This window comes from Podarcis tiliguerta (genome assembly GCF_965153285.1).
Source record: "Podarcis tiliguerta genome assembly, chromosome: 2".
Lineage (NCBI taxonomy): Eukaryota > Metazoa > Chordata > Lepidosauria > Squamata > Lacertidae > Podarcis > Podarcis tiliguerta.
This window is the reverse complement of record NC_139535.1, coordinates 36,743,741-36,765,530: the sequence shown is the minus strand read 5'-3', so window position 1 is coordinate 36,765,530 and position 21,790 is coordinate 36,743,741. Positions and strand designations below refer to the sequence as shown.

Below are 21,790 nucleotides of genomic sequence, written 5' to 3'. Positions count from 1 at the left end.
TCAGCTTGTGGTTTCCAGGTCTGGTTTGGAGGGCAAATGCAAGCCATAGTTTTCTAATTCAAGAAACAATGGTTTATCTTACCTGAACAAGGAGAAGAATCAATTTGGAGGGCACAATGACCAGAGGAAGGAGAGAGCATGCAAGCCTGAGGATAGAGGAACAACCGTTTGTAGTTATCGGTGAACCAGTGCAATGTCTCTCTGATAAGCAGATGTTAGCAGACATGTAGAGGTTCTTCTTACCTCATGTTGCCAAATAACTAGTTATGCTGGAAGCACAGCTAAATAATTGTTTTCATTGCTCTGCCTCCACTTGCACTGATTCAGTCAGCTTGAGGTTAGCTTGTCCCAGAAGGCCTATTGCTTCCTCTGGTGCGCTGGCTAACTCTTGGAATGATTGCCAGCAATCATCAGAAGAGCAGAGGATAAAATGTCTGCAATCTGCTCTCATTCAGCCATATCATTGCTACAAGCAGGGAAATTAGTTGAGGATTAGAGAGTCTACGGCGATGCTGTCAGCTATGCGTCTTTCTCGTCCCATCTCTTCCCACCTTCCCATATACACTTTTACTGGCATCTTCTCTCTCTCTCTCTCTCTTTGGCTGCTGCATTAAAGTTTATTGCTTGCAGTAAGTTTTACTTAGCAGTGATTTTAACGATCTAAGGAAGAATATCATTTAGCTGAATTAAGAAACACAACTCCCCTTTTTGCATAGGCTTCCAGCGTTTTATGAGCCTATAATGGTTAATTTTATAGAAAATCTGAGCCTTGTTGCAGAGGTAGTTTAAGATAATGACTTTGAAGTGGCCACATTTTATATACACTTAAAGAATATGCTGCATAAGTTGCTGGAAGGGTTTGGGAAACTGGAGTGCTCATACAGCACATTGGATGTGCATAATCAGGAGCTCTGTTTATTTAACGGTGTTTGCCAGAACTTCTCAGAGGCGTCTAAAGCATTCTGCCTGTGTCATGATCCCAGAAATATCCCTCCTAGTGGGTAGTGGGGAAGTGCTTCTTTTTAAGTGCTTTTCTGTCCAGTCTTGGGATGAGTGGGAAGCTGCTTAGTTCTATACTGATTTTTTTTCCAGAGAGTGGAATGATTGCATTCTGTTCCACCCAGGGATTGGGTTTTTGGGTTTTTTTAATCTATGTTTTTAATACATTTATGTATGTCCATTACTGTATTTGTATTCTTCTTGTAAGTTGTTTTGTGACTTTATTTTTTTGTGGGGAGTGATTTGTAAATTCAGTAAATCTGAAAAAGGGAGATGGATGCTTATATGGATGCTTTAAGCCGTATTCTAATTAACTTTTCTTTCTTTCTTTTTTCTATTACATTTAATTGTAATTTATATTTAGTGTTAGCCGCCCTGAGCCCAGCCCTGGTCAGGGAGGGCAGGGTATAAATAAATTATTATTATTATTATTATTATTATTATTATTATTATTATTATTTACCTTTATCTTGCCTGCCTAGCACAGAGATTGTGACCTTAAGGGATCCAGCAAGGCCTTGATAACACACAAGGAAAATGAGCTCCCTGGAAAGACTGGAACAGGAGTGGAAGTACATATCACCAAGTCCTAGTCTAAGAATTTGAAGGAAGTTTCCCAGGGCACCACCATCATTTCTGAACAGCTTTCATTTTGAAATTCAGAGGTCTCTTTTGAGAAAATTGCTGCAGAACCTTTTGCAAAGGCCAGGCTTTGCCAAGAAGTCTCATTGGAAATGTTGCTGGAGTTAAACTCCTAAGGGTGTCTTTCCAATTGTCAGCTTTAACCTGGCTTCACATCACCGATGCTGACCTTTGAAAAAGTGTTTGGGCTAGGAAGATATTATACCATGAGGGACCCTTTAAATGTCTCCATTCAACAGATTTTTCTTTTCCTTGCCATATGTCAATTGAGTTTTTATACAAAGCTATCTTTCAAATAGTTTTGTGTCATTACAGTCTGCAAATATCAGGACACTGCCCTATACTGCTTCAGGCCAAGTTCAAGGTGTTACTGGTTTTATATAAAGCCTTTAACAGCTTGGGATCAGTTTACTTGTGGGTTCACCTTACCCCATATTTGCCCACTTGGTTGCTTCAATCTGAAGAACTGGCATTGGCACAATATTCATTCCAGACTTGTAATAAATTATTCTTTTAGCAGCTCTCTGTATTCTTTTTAGTGTCTGCTTAAAATATTTTTATTTAGGCCAGGCTATCCAGAAACACATGAGGGACGCAGGTGGTGCTGTGGTCTAAACCACTGAGCCTCTTGGGCTTGCCGATCAGAAGGTCGGTGGTTTAAATCCCCGTGACGGGGTGAGCTCCCGTTGCTTGGTCTCAGCTCCTGCCAACCTAGCAGTTCGAAAGCATGCCAAAAAGTGCAAGTAGATAAATAGGTACCACTCCAGCGGGAAGGTAAACGGTGCTCCATGCACTGCTCTGGTTTTGCCAGAAGCAGCTTAGTCATGCTGGCTGCAGACAAACGCCGGCTGCCTTGGCCTGTAAAGCGAGATGAGCACTTCAACCTCAGAGTCATCTGCGACTGGACTTAACTGTCAGGGGGCCACAGAAGTTGATGCGTTTTAATCTCTCTTTCGTTTACTGCTAATTTTGTTTTATTTTTTTAAAAAAAATGATTGCAGTTACTTGTTTTCAACTATATTGATAATTTTAACATTTCTTATAAACCAGTTAAAGGTTTTGCAGCAATCAAGAGGTATATAAATTTTGTTAATTTGTTCAAAAAGTGCCTAATGCTGCAGATGCTGTGAAGAATATTGGAGAAATTGGAAAACAAACAAACAAGTGTCTTAAGATTGAAAAGAATTCATAAGACTGTGTCTATTCAGGACACGGGGAAGAAACTGAAATTTTTGATCACCAGGATTTTGCACAGCTGATCTTTGACAAATTGGGTTACAAGTAGAAAGTTTCCAATACCACTGAGGATGCTTTCTCATTTCATCCAAGCCCAAGGTCAGCCCATCAGAAACTTTCCCAAGTCCCACGGCAATTATTGTGACCCTGCTATGAGACAGAATGAGGTGGTCATACAGAGTGGCAGATGCTTATGTATGGAGAGAGAGATGGCAAGAGCTGCGGGCATCACATAGCCTGCCTTGCACCCTCTAAGCCAGCCTTCTCAACCTTGGGCGTCCAGATGTGGTTGGACTACAAGTCCCACCATCCCTAGCTAGCAGTACCATTGGTAGGGATGATGGTAGTTGTAGTCCAACAACGTCTGGGCACCCAAGGTTGAGAAAGGCTCCTCTAAGCTATCCGGCTGCCCTCAGGTGCAGAGAAGGGTGCTGTCCCATTGCTAGTGCTGAAACTTCTGTACCTGGAATATGGCGTGCCTGCCAGGCTTTCTTGTTTATCAGATTTTCTTTGGAACAGAGACATCTGGATTAAATGGGGGGGGGGGTTTACGTAATATGGGTTGGTACAAAATACTTCCTTGGATATGGAGTACCAATCTCACGATAAACTCCCATTTTGGAAGCACGCAAGGTCACCACCCTCTGACAGCGATCTGACTTAATCTGTTGGAAGAGAAAAGCTTTTTTTGAACGGCTTAGAAAGAAAGGAGGTCATCTGGAGGGTAGACCGAGAGCCATGGAAATACTGTGAGCGACACTGCCAGCCCTTTGAAGACAAGCCACCACTGTCCGATGGAGCTGCGCCCAAAACCGAGACCCCGTACCGTAGAAAGGCATTTCTGCAAGCGTTGCTACTGTCCCAGTCATTAATAGCGCCATTCAGAATAATTAGTGCCGTAATACACTTGAGACATTCTCCCCAGATTAGAAAGTGCTTCTACATAAGTGCAATGCAGCCATTTGTCTTGGAGCGGAAGAGAGAAACCTAATTCGGCATCTGCTAGGACAATCCGTTACAAATGGCAAAAAAAAGGCACTTTCCTGGAGAGACCAGCAAAGCTGTTGCAATGGCTCTCAATCTGTTCCCAGGGTCTGTTTCGCTGCTGCTGCTGCTGCTTTTTCTTGTGCTGAGCAAGCGGCTCATATTTTTTGCTCTGCCACTTTGCAGCCTCTCGGGTACTTTCCGAACGTGTCTCCTTTTGATGAGCTTCTAATGGGGAAAGATAACAGAAGGAGGCGAACATCATTTTACGATCATTAGTCATCATTATTACATACACTCTCAGAATGGCATCAGATGGTCGGTTTTTGTTTGATCCAAGTAGGAATATGCTACGAAATTGCTTGCGTGTGTAATGTACTGGTAGCCTTTGCCAACGTGGTGCCCTCCAGATGTCTTGGACCATAACTCCAGGGCTGATGGGAGCTGTAATCTAAAACATCTGGTGGCACCAGGTTGGTGGAGGCGGGTGTGTGGCTTTTGTACATTAAGTACGGGGGGGGGGGGGGGAAGGCTGAGAATGTTGCAGCCTAAGAAAAACAAATCCAAACATGTCACAAGAGGGAATCAAGGCTGAAGGAGGACACAACACTCTTCTGCCATTGGTTGATTTCTTGCACAGCTATGAAATAAGGAGAATGCAAAGCTATGGGAGCTAGCAAAATCTGTTCCTCCTCAACTCCGCCATCTAGTAGCTCAAGGAAAGTGCCTGCATAAAAAATATCTCCAAATGCATCTTCACTGCTTGAAGGCCCAAGCCATTTTTTATAAAAAAAAATGGGGGGGGGGGGTGTTTCACTGGGCATATCTGGTAGAGAAGAGCACCCCCCCCCCCCATTTCTGGGCAACTAAATGCTATTTTGTTCAATCTCACTACAGGGGGGGAAAGGTAGGGGGTGGGGAAATCTGGGGGTGGCTCTGCAACAGAGCTATCTCCAGGTGTTTACAACTCCATATACCTCCCATATCCAGTGATTGTGATCTAGTAACTAGAACTTTTTGCTCCTCCTATATTGGGGATGAGACAGCTGTGACCCTTCAGATGTTGGGGGGACTACAACCCCCATCATCTCTGACATTGGTTGTGCTGGCTGGGGCTGATGGGAGTTGGAGTCCAACAACAAATGGAGGACCACAGTTTCCCCATCCCTGCCCTCTATCTTTTGATGCCATCTTTCGTCATGGTTTTCTCTTTCAACTGGAGGCCTTTTTTATATATACAACTCCCATCGGCCAAGACCAATCTTGTCTCTAGACACTTTGGATTTCCCATGGTGGTTTGCAAATGGGTAATGTTTATGCCTAGCCATGCACCCCATGAGAACAGTATCAGTTGCAATATTGATATATTAATATTATAAATGCAATATTGATGCTATAAATGCTTGGTTTTTAGATTTCTTACATGCTCTTCGCAGTGAGGCTCCAGGGTAGGTTACAAGCATTTAAAAATACAATATTAAGAACAATTAAATTGCAACCAAGAGAGCAAGGAGTATAACAGGAGCAAGGAAGGAGGCTCTACTGCACCAGGCCCTGCCCATCTGTCAAAAATGGCTGGAGGGTGGCTAGTTCCCCTTTCCTTCGCTAGTCCCTTCCTGGAGGATTACATAGAATAAGTTATGATGTAATTTTTATTGCATTGAAGTTATATGGGTGTTAATTAACTAAAATTCAAACATCCCCATCCCCTTCACTTTCACTTTCAGTTGCCCGGAGGCTGATTGTGTGCCAGTAACGATTCACTGAGCGAAATTCGGTTAATTCTCACATGGTAGTTATTTATTATTAAGATGTGCAGGTCTGTTTATGGTCTTCTGCAGAGGTGGCCAGAGGAGAAAACTGGCATTTCTGTTCTCTGGGAAAGCGTTTATCTGTGCCTGCCCTCCAGATCCTTTGGAAGTGCTCTGCTTTCCCCGGGGCTCTTCCCTTTTCTCCTCCACTGAATCCTGCTGACTTCTCTGCTGTAGCAACCTTCCCTCTAGGCGTTCCTTCTCCCCAGCTTGCAATATAGCTTGTGCATTACTGGCCTGGAGAATTTATGCAGGTGTGAAGTGGGGAGGTGAGCAAGGAACCAGGGAAGCAAGTCCTGAATGCACAGCGCTGCTCACATCCCAGAATGGCTATAAAAGCAGCCATTCCAGAGTTACTCTCTGGATGAAGTGCTATCGGTCCTTGAAGGGCTTGGTCCTTGAGCGTTTATAGGAAGGGTCAAACTGCACACTGCATTTTATATTTAGTGTTAAGGTCAAACTACACATTGCATTTAATAGATGGCTCTGCATACACACTATACATTTCAAACAACCCCCACCCCCGGCAAAGAATCAAGGGAACTGTAGTTGCTAAGGGTGCTGAGTATTGTAACTCTTTGGTGGGTGAACTACAGTTCCCAGGATTCTTTCGGCGGTGCTTTAGTTGTTTGCTATCTACACAGTGATAGAGATAAATTGATCGACCAATCAGTAGACTTAAGAGCGCTCAGCAGGGACCAGTTCATTTTTTCCAGAAAATAAAGACAGTTGTATCAGGTCTTGATGTAGCTTAACCTGTTCCTCCCATTCACATTTTCACCAAAAATCACTCCCACCAAGCTTTTATTCCTCTCCCACCCGCACTCCAGAGGCACTATTTACTGAAAATGTCATTACCTATTTATTATTTATTGATTTAATTAGTTATTTCACAAGATTTATATACCTCTTGATTGTAATAAAACCTCAAAGCAGTTTACTTATAATGTCCTAAACCAGGGGTTGGAAACTTGTGGCCCTCCAGATATTTTGGACCACAACTATCATCCCTGACTGTGCTACCTGGGGCTCATGGGGGTTGGAGTCTATCCCTGCCCTACATAGCCTGCCCTACATAGCTGGGAATTGGGATATCTGAAGGATCATCTTCTTCCACAGGAGCCTGCCTGCCCACTGAAAAAGTCACTGAGGTCTTGCTCTGCATTCCGTTGCCATAGGAACTATGGTTGGCTAGGGTGTGAGAGACAGGGTCTTCTTGGTTGTAGCACCCAGGATGCCAACTCATTTATATACAACTTACATGCTTACAGGGAATGTTTACAGACACCTACAGGGAAAAAAAAGAGGAGTAGACATGACACTTGCCTTAGGGCATCAGAAAATATCCAGATTTTCTTATTTATGAACAATCACCGTTCACCATCCAACCATCATTCACCAATCAGCAATCACCATTCCCCTAAATTAAACCCATGCTGCATTCTTGAGAGCATTCTGGCTTCAATTTTTGTTTTAAAAATAATCTCTTACATGTGATCAGGATCAGGTGGGAAACCTTATGTGTGAACATGCCTACGTGGTCCTTCCACTGAATGTGTCTGTGTAGGTTTGGAGCAAAGTCAGCAGGCACTATCCTGCTCTGTGTGGGAGGTGGATAAGTGAACAGGGTGTGTGTTCAGGGCTTTGCAGTTGGAAAATCAGGTGTGCACTGTGTATTGCTTTGTCAGCCTTGTCACCACTTGCTTGTCTACCCCAGCCAGAGGAGAAGATGGCAGCAAGCAGGGCAATCAATGAAGCATCCTGCAGCCAAGTGGCAGATGAGAAGACAGGAAGATCTTGCCTCTTAAAATTGCCTCTCATGCCCAGGGCCGTCTTAAGCATATCCGGTGCCGTGGTGCAAAGATCCCTCCGGTGTCCCCTCCCCTTTCCCAGAGTTGCCAACCTTTCCCCAAGCCTCTGCAGGGATCACTCTCCTCCCGCGGAGGCTTGGGAGGCAAGCTGTACGCCCGCCAGCCATATGGTTGATGGGGCATAGCTGGCGGACGTGCAGGGAAAGGGGAGGCCACTGGCAAAGCCGTGCAGCTCCCCCATTCACTGGGGCGCCCCATAGAGTCTGGCGCCCTGGCGCAATGCGCCACTAAGCCCAGTCGGAAAGACTGCTCTGCTCATGCCCCATCATCTCACTGGAATGAGTGGTGCAGCCTCCTCCTTTCTTAGGGGCCAAGCTGAGGGTGCTTTTCCCAGCCAGAAAAGAGCAGAATATGGTGGGAGTAGCAGTGGCCATTGAAGGACAGGAGCAAAACTGATTCAGTTTTTTGGCATATAGACCTGTCTTCCAGCTATGGAGCTAGAAAGGAGACCTTATAATATTCTGCCTGACTCTCCCCTCGCTTTCCCTGCGGAGGGTGTGTCATTGTGATAGGAGATGGAGCATATATGTTTCTGGTGCTGCACCAGCTCTCCTTTCCAGTGGGCTGATAGAAAAAGGAACTGGCTGTCTTTTTGCAGTTGTGCAATTACAGAAATCATTTGGATCTTTCGATACTGTTCTTAAATAGTGTTACCCTGGGACTGCAGAGCTGAAGAGAAGCACACTCTGGCCTCGGTTCCTCTCTCACACTCTTGTCTTTGTTTATCAGCAGCAACACACACAACAACCCCTGCGCCCCCCCCAACCCCTCTTGAAATATGCAGAATACTTGCTGTGTTTGACAAATGTCATGACTTCATGGCACAAAACTGCTGATCGCATGAATAAGGAGCTCCAAAATGGAGCTTTGCTTGAGATCGCTGTACCAACACTGGTACCAGAGACACAAGCTGAAAGATAATTCATCATCATTACCTCTAAATGCGGGAACAGCTAGTTCCTGTCCCACTGGAGCTCATTAAGTTATCAGCAGAGATACTGAGAGAGCAACAACAGAGTGTACTTTTAAGTTCCTTTATGAGCAATCTAAGGCAATGCTATAAAGTCATTCCGCTCTGTTTTTGCCATGAAACCCACTGCAATGTATCATCAAAAAGTTATTTTGGCATTTGTGATGGTGTTGTTTCATGGGAAACCCTAAGTAACGATCGGGCTCCGTTAAGCAGATAGTTTCTTCTCAGGGATTTTGTCTTAGGGTAGGATAAAGAGGAGACATGCACATTTGTGAAAAGCAGGGGGTAGAGTCCTTCTGGGTAAATAGAAGGCTGCATTTCTGAAGGCTGCACATAAACACGGTCCTTGTATTGAGAGAAAGTGCCTGCCTTTGAAGTGCTGGTATGTTAAATGCAACTGGGTTCTCCCCTCCATGGAGAAACACTCGGTGTTCTTCCACTCTAGGACTTTCCTAGAGTGATTTGACTGGATGGATGCAATAAACAGTGCAGCTGACAAATTGGGTCCACCACAGTGTCTACACAGCCCTGGCCTTACCACCCCCCTACCCTACCCCAGCCCCTTCCAAGTAGCATGCAGTGGGACCAATGTCAAGATGCTTCTGCTGTGGCTCTATTGGCCACTACTGCTGGCAACGTCTTCTGCAGCTCACCAGCTTCTTCCCAGCGTAACTCCCTCACAAGTCCTTTGAAACCCTGTTCCTGTGTTGGTCAACAATACATTACATATATGCTGAACCCTTGGAATGGGTGGGCTCACCTAGGTCTTCAGTTGGTATTTGGGCTCTGCAAACCAAACTCTTCCCCCAAAGTCAAATCTATAATTAAAAGCTCACCTTTTTCCACATTGAAAGTCCTGTTATATTCCTGTTGATGTAACTGAAGCGCCACAGAATTTTCAGACTGTACCTCCCGCTTCATATCTCCCAAACGTAGATCACACCATACATGGTCTAGAGATTGCAATGAATTTATTACACCCCAGAGTCCATGACTGCAGCATACATTAGGCCTGCTGTTGTTTTAAGAGTTGAGGTGGAAGCAGTTGCCAAATCCTGAAGTTCTGCAATAGCATCAACATTATCCCTCTTCAATGAACACCTGAGGGACAGTACCATTTTCTACCAAGCTTTGTGTATTGGGGATGAAGGCTTGCAGGGAGATATTAACCACATCCAGCTGCATGTGGTTAGAATCCTCTCTTCAGTTGGGAACCCTGATTGCTCAGGGATCCTCATTGCAAGGGGGATTCTAACCATGTTCTACAGAACATAGTTAGACTCCTCTAACAGACTTTCATGCTCAATGCACAGGAGAGGAGCTCACACTGGCAGGGGCATTAGGTGGAGGGCCTGAATGCATACCTCTCCCTACTTTCTTTGGAAGAGCTAAAGAAGGCTCCTCTGTTCCTCCAAGCATCTCTGAACTGCACCAGTGGCCTAGAGCTGCTTTTACTTCTTCCCTCCTTCAGCCAAATGGAATCCATAGCCTGTTGACAAGTTCTACTGCCCTTTCTGGAAAGGGGTCTTGCTTAAAATTCTTGTATTGTAAAGAATAATAGCCTTCCAACGTGGAGAAGAGATTGCCCATCATAAATAATCAAGGGTGAAGATGAATGCTTGCAAGGGGGATGCATTTGCAATCATATACTTTCTGTGCACCGAATATCTATGTCATGAAATATCATATTTCATTCCAAGACCATTCAGAGAGATGGTCTTACTAAATCACATGCCATTTAAAAATGTATTGACAGAATTAATGTGATCTATGCATCTTTCACTATAATCCTTAGGAAACTGTTAGAATACCAGGTTTCCTTTCTTCTCAGGAACCTTGCTTGGCTAGCTCTTATATTATGTGTGATGCTGCTTTTTAAACAACTGTATTTCTCTCCACCCCCCCCCCCTTTTGAAATTTGCCATGCTGATTATCCTCCTGACACATTTGTATTTTTGTCATGTGTTGAGTGGTGTTCCCAAACAATTTTGGGCCACCGTCCTCTTGGTTCCATAAACTCATCCTTTTAAACTGGGAGTGTGGAGGAGGATTGAGGGCTCCCTGTAGGCAACTGGTTAGCCACCCGACAGGCTCTCATGTTGTTGTTTTTGCAGGTTCTTCCCATTGACACATTAATTACAATATCTATAGAGCGCCTATATATCCACTTGCTTTTTGAGGCCTGTCAATCATAGAGTCATAGAATCGTAGAGTTGGAGAGGGCCTTGTAGGTCATCTGCCCTGGCAGGAAATCCAGATATCCTCCAACAAATGGCTGCCCAGTCTCTGCTTGAGGACTCACAGCTTTGAAGAACCCACCACCCCTCTAGGTACTTGGTTCCATTGGCAAATTACTCTTAGTCTGGTGTAGAGAACCCTCTGTGTGTTTGGTTGTTTGTGTGGAGGCCTTTATGTGCATAAGTCAAGGTGCAACCTGCTGCCATCATCCCACTTGACCCTCCCCCCAACTATGGTGACTTGAAAATTATGGAAGTGATGAAGACAAGTGGAGGGAAATGAACAGCAGTGAGTGGATTTAGAGGGAATATGCAAGGGCCATAGAGAACCATATGAGGTTACATGTGTGGTTGACCACCAAAAATATATTGCCCAGAAATGGGCTATGAATACACAAAAGCATGAAAATGTGTAGCTTTGGGCTTTGTTTTTGTATAATTGGGTTGCTGCAGCATTTAGGGTAAATGGTTACCAAGAAAAAGTGACTGAAAAATTCTGGGTCTTTGGGAAAACAAAGGGGTCTCTTTTGTCAAAAGCAACTGTGGGAAACTTGGACCAAGTAATGCAAAATGCTTACGGCAACCACATAATTGATAGTATATGAGCGATGGTTCTCAGCCCATGCACGTAAGGTCCCAATGACGTGAAGGAAAGTTTGGCTGTTCTTCAGCCTGGAGCTATTTACTGAATTAAAGGCTATAAATATCTAATAGCGGGGAGGGGGCAGTGGGGAGAATCATAAAGGTGATGAGTTTCCTACTGCAGTGCTTAGGGGAATCATAATGACTTGCATTTGCATAGCTGCCTGTGAAAATGTGCCACAGGTTTCTTCCTTAAGCAGTCGCTGTTCATTTTAAAGCCATTATGGCCTCATCGTGTACACCAGACATTATTAACAATTGTTATGTGCTGTTATCGGAGGTATTAGATGATTAGTCTAGAGCCTGCTTGGAATGAGATAAAAGAAATATCAGTCACATGCTCTTCCAGCCCAGCTTCTATGTATACAAGGATGTATACATTTTGGGGGACAATTTCAGTACATATGGCCAAAAAAACAAAAAAAAAGGCTGAGTCACTGCCACTGTATTCTGCTCTGGTCAGACCTCACCTGGAGTACTGTGTCCAGTGCAGTGCCACTGTATTCTGCTCTGGTCAGACCTCACCTGGAGTACTGTGTCCAGTTCTGGGCACCACAGTTCAAGAAGGACACTGACAAACTGGAACGTGTCCAGAGGAGGGCAACCAAAATGGTCAAAGGCCTGAAAACGATGCCTTATGAGGAACGGCTAAGGGAGCTGGGCATGTTTAGCCTGGAGAAGAGGAGGTTAAGGGGTGATGTGATAGCCATGTTCAAATATATAAAAGGATGTCACATAGAGGAGGGAGAAAGGTTGTTTTCTGCTGCTCCAGAGAAGCGGACACGGAGCAATGGATCCAAACTACAAGAAAGAAGATTCCACCTAAACATTAGGAAGAACTTCCTGACAGTAAGAGCTGTTCGACAGTGGAATTTGCTGCCAAGGAGTGTGGTGGAGTCTCCTTCTTTGGAGGTCTTTAAGCAGAGGCTTGACAACCATATGTCAGGAGTGCTCTGATGGTGTTTCCTGCTTGGCAGGGGGTTGGACTCGATGGCCCTTGTGGTCTCTTCCAACTCTATGATTCTATGAGTCTTCCTGCAGAACTTGTCCAAAGCATGCCTAGTTGTAATACTGGCAAATGTTGGCATGGGGCACAGTTGCTGTGCCCCATCTCAACATCCAGGACAGGTCAACTCATGCTACGGTCATAACGTAAATATAAAAAAAAGTAATCTTGATTTCCCTCATACTTGGAACAGGCAAGGTATCATAGGACCATAATTTTGAATACGGGATTGAGCTACACTGCCGCAGGAATACCCAGTGTGATGTCCTCTAGATGTTATTGGACTCTTATTTCCCATCATTCTTGACCATTGATCATGCTGGCTGGAGTCCAACAGCAAATGGAAGCACCATGTTGGTTACCCCTGCAGTACCAGAATGTGGAATCCAACAGCAGGTGCCAACAGTTGAAAATCAGGATAGACAGGTCTCACTTGGCTTAGGCACCAAATCCTATTAGCTTCTTGGAGTCAGTAGAACTATTATTCAGGAGAGATACAAGGATCACAAAACATTGTTTTCTCTTCATATATATGTATGCAGCATATTTATTACCAATTTGCCAGGGCTGGAGTGTCAGATTTGGGATAAAGGTAAAGATAAAGGTACCCCTGCCCATACGGGCCAGTCGTGTCCGACTCTAGGGTTGTGCGCTCATCTCGCTTAAGAGGCCGGGAGCCAGCGCTGTCCGGAGACACTTCCGGGTCACGTGGCCAGCGTGACGAAGCTGCTCTGGCGAGCCAGCTGCAGCGCCGCACACGGAAACGCCGTTTACCTTCCCGCTATAAAGTGGTACCTATTTATCTACTTGTACTTAAGGGTGCTTTCGAACTGCTAGGTGGGCAGGAGCTGGGACCGAAAGACGGGAGGTCACCCTGCCACGGGGATTCGAACCGCTGACCTTATGATCAGCAAGTCCTAGGCACTGAGGTTTTACCCACAGCGCCACCCACGTAATTCTCACTAAGCCATGTAAGTTAATGGGTGTCCCTCAGTTTAACCTACTTCATAGGGTTGTGAAGAATGGATAGTGCTTATAACCCAGTGGTAGAAGAAATATATTGCATTCATTTTAATTTTTATTATTTCCTAAATTCTTATATTGCCCTTCACCTGTAGATATCAGGGTGGTTCACAGCATAAAAATGCATGATGAAAACACAAAATACATAATAAAAACAAGAACAAAACAATAACTCTCCTCTTCCACATTAAAAAGGGTGTAGGATGTTAATCAGCCACAGGCCTGGTTGAAGAGGAACATTTTTTGCCAAAGGTACTACCCCTCCCTTAACACTCTAAACAGCCAACTGGTAAGACAGCCAAATGGTTTAACTCAGTTTCCTTTGTTCATTATGTTATTCATATGAGAAAAATGACATAACTCCCATGCATGTTACACTTAATTATGTGGAGGGAGGCTAGGATACATATATAATTCACAATAATTAATCAGATTTTGCTAATGTGTAATGAACTAATAATAATAATAATAGAAAATCCAGGTTCCATTACATTAGATTAACTTCCTCATTCCAATAATATTTAGCCGTTTCTCAGAAATAAACATCTTAAGGCAGCAGCCCTATGTACATATTCTCATCTTCACGGATTGATTTGTTGCCTTCTAAGCAACCATCTCAAGGCAATTTTACGCTGAAGATAATTAAAAGCAGTTAAAAACACAAAAACAACAAATACATTTAAAACAAGACTAAAAGCACAGAAACTAGACACTTGTGGTAAAGACCCATTTATATAGTTGAGAAAATATCATCTGAAAGGGAGAAGTCAGGACACTAGCCATTATTTGTTATGTACCTTTAGTAGCTGAATGCAGAGCAAAGTTTGATGATCAAGACTTCTCTCCTCACCATATCTCTAATACCTCTTCAGAAAATACTGGGCTTCTGTAGGTGACCTGTTTATTGAACATTTCTCCTGATCTGCTTTCACAGAAGTAAGATCATTGAGACTTTATTGTGACTTGTTTGTGGGGAGGTTATATGACAACAAGCATTCATCCCAATTTCATTAGTGAGTGTTTTTTTAATGTGTTCTTCTTAATCATTTGTCCATACCATATTTTTCACTGCATTTCACTGTTGCATCAAAAAGTAAATAGATTGATAGATGATAGATAGATATATAGATAGATGCAGTGGCGTAGCGTGGGGGGTGCAGGGGGGGGCGGCCGCACCGGGCGCAACATCTGGGGGGGGCGCTCGCACTCGCAGCTCTCTGCCCCTACCTGGCTCACTCACTCTCTCTCACTGCAGTGCTGGCTGTGCGAATCCGATCCGAGCCGCCGGGTCGCTGCCCACTGTGGAGGGGAGGGTGCCAGGCGTGCGGTGCGGAGTGAGCGAAAGGGACTATCTGGGGGAGGGACAGTGCAGTGGGGGGGGGGGCGCAAATTACTTGCCTTGCCCCGGGTGCTGACAACCCACGCTACACCACTGGATAGATGATAGGGATTTTAGGGTGACAGAGCTCTTTGAACTATGAAAATCTCAATTTCCAAGACGCACTCGAATTCCTCCCATCAAGTGATCTGGAGGCTACAGGGGCGGGGGGATGAATTCCAGTTACTTGAAGTAAGATTTGATGTAAGATCTGATGCATTTTGGAAGAATCCTTCCTCATGAGGTGCACAAACCAGTTTCTTTCTTTCTTTCTATAATAATAATAGTAATAATGCAATTTTATTTATATCCCGCCCTCCCCAGCCGAAGCCAGGCTCAAAGCAGCTAACAACAGTAAAATGATACAACATTCTAAAATCATTTCATTATAAAATCAGTTCAAATCAGATTAATGGCAATCATTGGGCTAGAGTTCTGTGAGAATTGCCAAAGGCCTGGTGGAACAGCTCTGTCTTGCAGACCCTGCAGAAAGATGTCAAGTCCTGCAGGGCCCTAGTCTCTTGTGACAGAGCGTTCCACCAGATCGGAGCCACAGCCGAAAAAGCCCTGGCTCTGGTTGAGGCCAGCCTAACCTCTCTGTGGCCTGGGACCTCCAAGATGTTTTTGTTTGAAAACATCTTTCTTTCTTTCCTGCCAGTCATGCTTTCCCACTTCTGTGGTTCATAGAGTCAAAACTCGAGAGCTGGAAGGGACTTCAACCCCCTGCAATGTAGGACTCAAAGTGGTTGTTCTGTGAATGCCTCACTGCTTTATGAAGAAGGTGGAAGAGTCTACTTTTCTTCTGCCATTCACTGTTAAAATACACACACACACACACACACACACACACACACGGGACCTGCTTGACATCAAACTTCTCTACAACACTGCAATGACTGACATGGAATATGAATTTGTAGGTTGTAGAATCTAGCAGGATAATGCTATTTACAATATGGCACAAAGCTCCTAGCACTCAGACCCAGCATAGTGATAGAGGACCAGAATCTGGAATCTGTTGCATGCAGCCTCTCTTGTTATCATCATGTCCTTAGAATAACTTGCTTTCCTCTGTCCACAGTGCCTACACAGAACCTTACAAGGTGTGCCCTATCTCTGTGATTCCTATTGAAGACGTCACATCAGATGAGGAACAGAAAAGTTCTGGAGATGAGGATGGGAACCAGGGAGAGTCCAACCTCCTCCATAAGGTAAAACACCATTTTTAAAGGGGTGTGTGTGTGTGTGTGTGTGTGTGTATATAAATAAAATTTTGGAGGCAGGTCTTGCAACAAATCCAATAGATCTTGTGAGGTGTCTTGAGCCATTTCTGCAATAGATTCCACCCCTGCCCCTGCTCACTGACTGGATTCAGCTACTACCTGCAGGATACCAACAACATAATATGTACCCACATCACATTTGTCTGAACTTGCAGCCAGGATCAATGAACAAGTGGGGTGTCAGTATTACATGGGTGGTCAGAAGAAGCACTGGACATATATCTATTCCTGAACGTGTCTTTCCCATTATAAGCAGTCTCACTCTATCGTACTCTCAGTTCTGCCCAAAGCAGGACTGTGAAAGTAACTGATAATCAACTGCCAGCCCCTGAGGCAAAGCTGGACTCCTGGGAGCTGCCATCTGCCCTGCACAACACCACAGGTACCAGATCAAGGCCTCTATTCATCCACTTGCCAGAAACAGGTATTTTAGATAGAGGAGAAAGGCAGATGTATACATGAAGGAGGCAAGATAAGGAAGAAGCCTTCTTGATTGTCCTGCCTGCTCAGACTCTCAAAGTGTCCCTATTTTCTAGGGACGTCCCTGATTTAGAGAAGCCATCCTACTGCCTGATTTTATCCCAGAATGTCTCGCTTTTCCTTAGGATGTACCTATTTTCACTGGAGAAATGTTGTAGGGTATGGAGTTATCCAACTCCTGAGCCATCTGAAGGCAATCCTGTATAGGGAAGGGTTTTTTAAATGTTTAAAGTTTTATTATGTTTTTATGTATGTTGGAAAGGAATGTGGGTGGCGCTGTGGGTTAAACCACAGAGCCTAGGACTTGCTGATCAGAAGGTCGGCTGTTCGAATCCCCGCGACGGGGTGAGCTCCCGTTGCTCAGTCCCTGCTCCTGCCAACCTAGCAGTTCAAAAGCACGTCAAAGTGCAAGTAGATAAATAGGTACCGCTCCGGTGGGAAGGTAAACAGTGTTTCCGTGTGCTGCTCTGGTTTGCCAGAAGCGGCTTAGTCATGCTGGCCACATGACCTGGAAAGCTGTCTGTGGACAAATGCTAGCTCCCTCGGCTTATAGAGCGAGATGAGCGTGCAACCCCAGAGTCATCTGGGACTGGACCTAACGGTCAGGGTTACCTTTACCTTTGCCTTTATGTATGTTGGAAGCTGCCCAAAGTGGCTGGGGCAACCCAATAAGATGTGTGGGGTATAAATAGTAAAATTATCATTTTGGAATGGGATGTCCCTATTTTCCTCAGAGAAATGTTGGAGGGTATGCCTGCCCCCTTCTGTCTTTCCCACTTGCTCTTCCACTCATGCCCGCTTTTTTACTTCTTTGTCTCCACTATGTAAAAGCAGATGGTTTAAAACACATTGTATAAAAGAACAGTATAAAAGCTGTTGGGAGCAATAAAACAAAGTAGAATGAGAACAATGTAAAGATGTTTTGTTTTTTAAAGCCTAGGAAAATAAAATGCTTCTGCCTGGCACTTTAATGAAATCCGAGTAGGGGCAAAGTGAGCCTTCCTGGGAAGAGCATTTCACAGCCAGGGTGCCACTACTGAGTAGGCCGTCAGATGGCTGACATACAGAGAGAATAAAGGAGAAGCGTTTGTAAAGTGCCCCTGCCATTTCAATTTTGATCTCCCTTTGCTGCATTCAGCCCAGTTGCGGAATCATGTTGAAAGCAAGATATTGCTGAAACATATTATGCTGAATGAAAATTAGCTGCAGATGTTGGAAGTTTGAGTCTTAAGCCTGGGCCAAATATATGACTGTTCTGCTTTAGGCAAAGGCAGCAGTTCAACGTGAGTCAAAATACAATTTTCTGCAGTGAAAAGGAACCAGGAAAACAGAAATTAGTTCATTGTTAGGCTGAGGTTTCAGGTAGTTAGCAGGGCCAGCCTTTCCATTAGGTACAACGTGGTGCCCTTCAGATATTATTAGACTCCCGTCAGTCCCATGGTACCCCTGCCCATACGGGCCAGTCTTGACAGACTCTAGGGTTGTGCGCCCATCTCACTCAAGAGGCCGGGGGCCAGCGCTGTCTGAAGACACTTCCGGGTCACGTGGCCAGCGTGACATCGCTGCTCTGGCAAGCCAGAGCCACACACGGAAACGCCATTTACCTTCCCGCTAGTAAGCGGTCCCTGTTTATCTACTTGCACCCGATGGTGCTTTCGAACTGCTAGGTTGGCAGGCGCTGGGACTGAACAGCGGGAGCGCACCCCACCATGGGGATTCGAACCGCCGACCTTGCGATCAGCAAGCCCTAGGCGCTGAGGCTTTAACCCACAGCGCCACCCACGTCCCATACAGCAAGTCAAATGGCCATGGATGTTCAGTAACACCAAGAAGGCATTAGGTTGGCTATCCCTGCATTAGAAGAGTGAGGCAGCCATTTCAGGCAACAGATTCTAGACTGAGGAGCAATGGCAGCAGCCTCCTGGCCATTCCTTCTGAGCCCTGCTTAGGCATTCCTTGGTTTTTAGAAGACAGAGCTGTGTGCATCAGGCACAGAGCCAGCCCTGTACCCCCTGAGCTAGCCTGCTGCTCACAAGTGTGGTGAAGGTTGCTGTCCTATTGCTGATGTAGAAGTAAGATTCAGCTGCATGTCCAGTTGGCATTCCGGGCTATCCGACAGAGTGGCCTCCCTCAGGCAGCAAAATGTCTTATTTAACTATTTATGCCAGGCGTCATTAAAAAAAGGATAGCAGAGAATAGGAGCGCCTCACCATCTTTTCCATTAAACTGCTGATCAACAATCGAAGAACACCCCCTTCATTGCTCATGGGTGCTATGCTCCCTATCAATTGCTCACAATGTGAGATCACCTTAGGCATTCACCCTGAAGACTCTTGCAGTGTCAGTCACTGCTGGAGGAGAAAACTGCCCAGACACTGTCATTCGCTAGTCCAGTATTTATGTGTCTGTCTGGAGACAGCATCCCCTAAGTTATGGACATGGATTGGAAAATACTGGAGAAATGCTGGTCAGTGTGATAATTCTGTCCCGAGATCTGTAGATGAAGGGCGGTATACAAATTTTAACAACCACCACCACCACAAATTTTCTGACACTTCCTCCTAGACCTTTCAGTTCTTAAAAATTACTGATAAAATTTAGCATTCTCTAAATTCGCAAGATGAATGCTGTCAGAGGCATTCCTGACAGGATTGAACAAGAGGGATGGCATGTCACTGATACCATAACGTAGCGCTTGTCATAGATGGTAATATATTACGACTTTCTGAGGTTTTCACAGACAAAACTCTCAGCCCTCTGAGAGAATTTTAGGCTTCCGTCCCATATATACTTAGCTCAGAAAAGGTTCCATTGAACTAAGTGGAACTTCCTTCTGCATTCATATGTAAAGAAGGATTGCAATATTAGCCATTTTATCAAAAAGCCATGTTTGAGTGATGAAGTGCAAGTAAATAATCTAAGTACCCAGCAAAAGTACTGTCTCTCTCTTGTTGGGAAATCCTTAGCGCAAGATGAAGTAGTTGTAAAACAAGAACAAATTTCAGTGCACTGTCACTTAGAGAGAATTGGCAGACTTCAGTAGGTTTGGATGCCAAAAATAGTACCAAGGATTTGGAAGTGAGCTAATCTTGTGAAAACAGTATTTGGGCTGGTCTGGAAGCAAGAGTAAGTTTTTGGTTTTCTTTTTTAATGTTTTGCTTGTTAGTCTATGGTTTCCATCTCCCAGGGGAAAATCAGTCTGAATAAAGGCATGAGATCACCTAGCAGATAAGATCTATGGTTTTATCCAGAAAGTGTACTTTTTTTTTTATTAACAGTGCTTCTACTGAGGGTGGGAAGGATCTGCTATACAAGAGATTCTTGCTCTTCAGTTTTGTGAGCTTAGATTCCCATATGTCTCTGCATGTAATTTAATACTGGTTAGAATGAGGCTGTTAAAAATAAAAACAACTAAGCATATATATTAAAAGTAGCCAAAGGCACAATCAGGTGAAACGTACTTAATTTCGCCTCACTGAATGGGAGAGACTTAAGCACCATCCCTTAAATTTGGCTGAATAGTGCCTTTGTGTTTTCATAGAATCACTACACTGTTTCAAAGCAACAGCCACTTCGGACTATGCCACCCTAGGCATGACCTCTCTGCAAATTTGGGGACATAATTTGACTCTTGACCACACTTTAAAAAACAAAGAAAAACCCAACATTCTTAGCAGGGGTGGAGGAAGGGGGTGTGGTGGGGTCGGGTGTCACCATGGAGGGGTTGACAAAAGTGCCAGGCGGGGCCTGCGCCTAAGCTATGCGTCTCTCCTGGGAGTGATGTGGTGGCTTGGGCGCCCGCATCCTCTGCACTGCCCCCAAATGGTCTGCCTGCTGCCTCCCCTTAGCTGTAGGGCGGCTGAGTGGGAGGAGGCAGGCAGACTCCTCAGAGGCCCCATGGAGTGTCCTGCCCCGGCTGGCCCCGCCCCTAGGTGCAGGCCACGTGCGCCACCCCAGGTGCCCGATTGGCTTGCTCTGCCGCAGATTCTTAGTCTGGAGTGTACATTTGGGTTACATCTTGTGGATCTCTGCTCTTCTGAGCTAACCTCTTTGAAATGAAGCATGTAGCATACCATTGTTATGTTTAAAGGCAGCTAATACATACATACTGTCAGGGAACTGCCATCGGCAGCACCGGAGGTGCCAAGGCTCTCTGAGGTAAAGGGAGACGTAACACCTGAAGAAGGAACCAGTAGGGGGCGAACAGGAATGTCAAGGGAAGGAGAGTCGGAGGAATGGCTCAGAGATGCTTCCAGTGAAAATAGTGGGGATGTCTCAGAACCTCCTATAGGAACACCCGTTCCTCGCCGGAAACTGTCACGCAGAGAGGCCAGAAGACGTGTTTCCGTTAAGGAGCTTTTATGTTGGAAACGTTTCCGAAAGCAACCACTTTCGGATTCTGCTAGCGACTGACGCAGCCATGCTGGAGGGGCTCCGTCACAGGCAGAGGTTTGAGAAGCTGTTCAAACTCTGAGGGATTGCAATTTACACACAAGCAGCTCTTCATCCCATCACAGCAATCCGAAAGTCACCGACAGCTAGCTTGTGCCAGGGAGAGGCATCATGAGCGAACCAGCAGGAACCGGAGGGGCAGCTGGAGGAGGTCCAAGCCTGGAGGAAAGGTATAGGACGTTGGAAATCCAGCTTGCCTTGCAGACGGCGAGGCTGGAAGAAAGGAGGGCTCAGGATGCAGAGAGGGGGAGGGAGAAAGCCACCCCACTCAACAGAAAGATGCCAGGATTGGTGCAGAAATTTGGGGGGGACCCCAGGAACTACCATGCCTTTAGGACAGAGATGCAATATGATCTCAATCTGCAATTCGATGACTTCCCTGATGAGGAATCGCGAGTGGCTTTTGTAATTAGCCATCTCGAATCAGGGGCGAAGGACTGGGTTAGACCCTTGATGGCAGCAAATAATGAGATCCTAAAGGACGCGATGAAGTTTTTTCGTGCCATGGACCTGATGTTTTCCAGTGACATTGAGCAGGGAGGGGTGCGAAGGCAGTTAATGGCTTGCAAACAGGGAAACAGGACTGTCCGTGAGTACTGGACTGAGTTCACTATGTTGATTCATCGATTGGGGTGGGACTTGTCTTCTGAGCCCATTCAAATGCTTTTCGAAGAAGGTCTGTCTTCGTCCTTGAAAGATGAACTTTCCCGGAACCCCAGAGCAGAGTCTATGGACCAGCTGACTAAAGCCGCGCTAGCCATAGGAGCGCGCCA

General features: G+C 45.2%; 1 protein-coding gene across 8 annotated transcripts in view; it reads left to right on the top strand.

Annotated features, from left to right (window-relative positions):
* The window catches only part of FGD5 (FYVE, RhoGEF and PH domain containing 5), a 144,481-nt gene that overhangs the window by 44,599 nt on the left and 78,092 nt on the right, over positions 1 to 21,790 (top strand). For all 8 annotated transcript variants that reach the window (XR_014507911.1, XM_083426929.1, XM_083426932.1 and 5 more), the window contains exon 3: positions 15,884 to 16,013. Coding sequence is in view for 7 of the 8 variants with exons in the window: in XM_083426929.1 (XP_083283055.1) it covers positions 15,884 to 16,013 (130 nt within the window). In the remaining variant the exon portion in view is untranslated. The remainder of the gene's footprint in view (positions 1 to 15,883; positions 16,014 to 21,790) is intronic.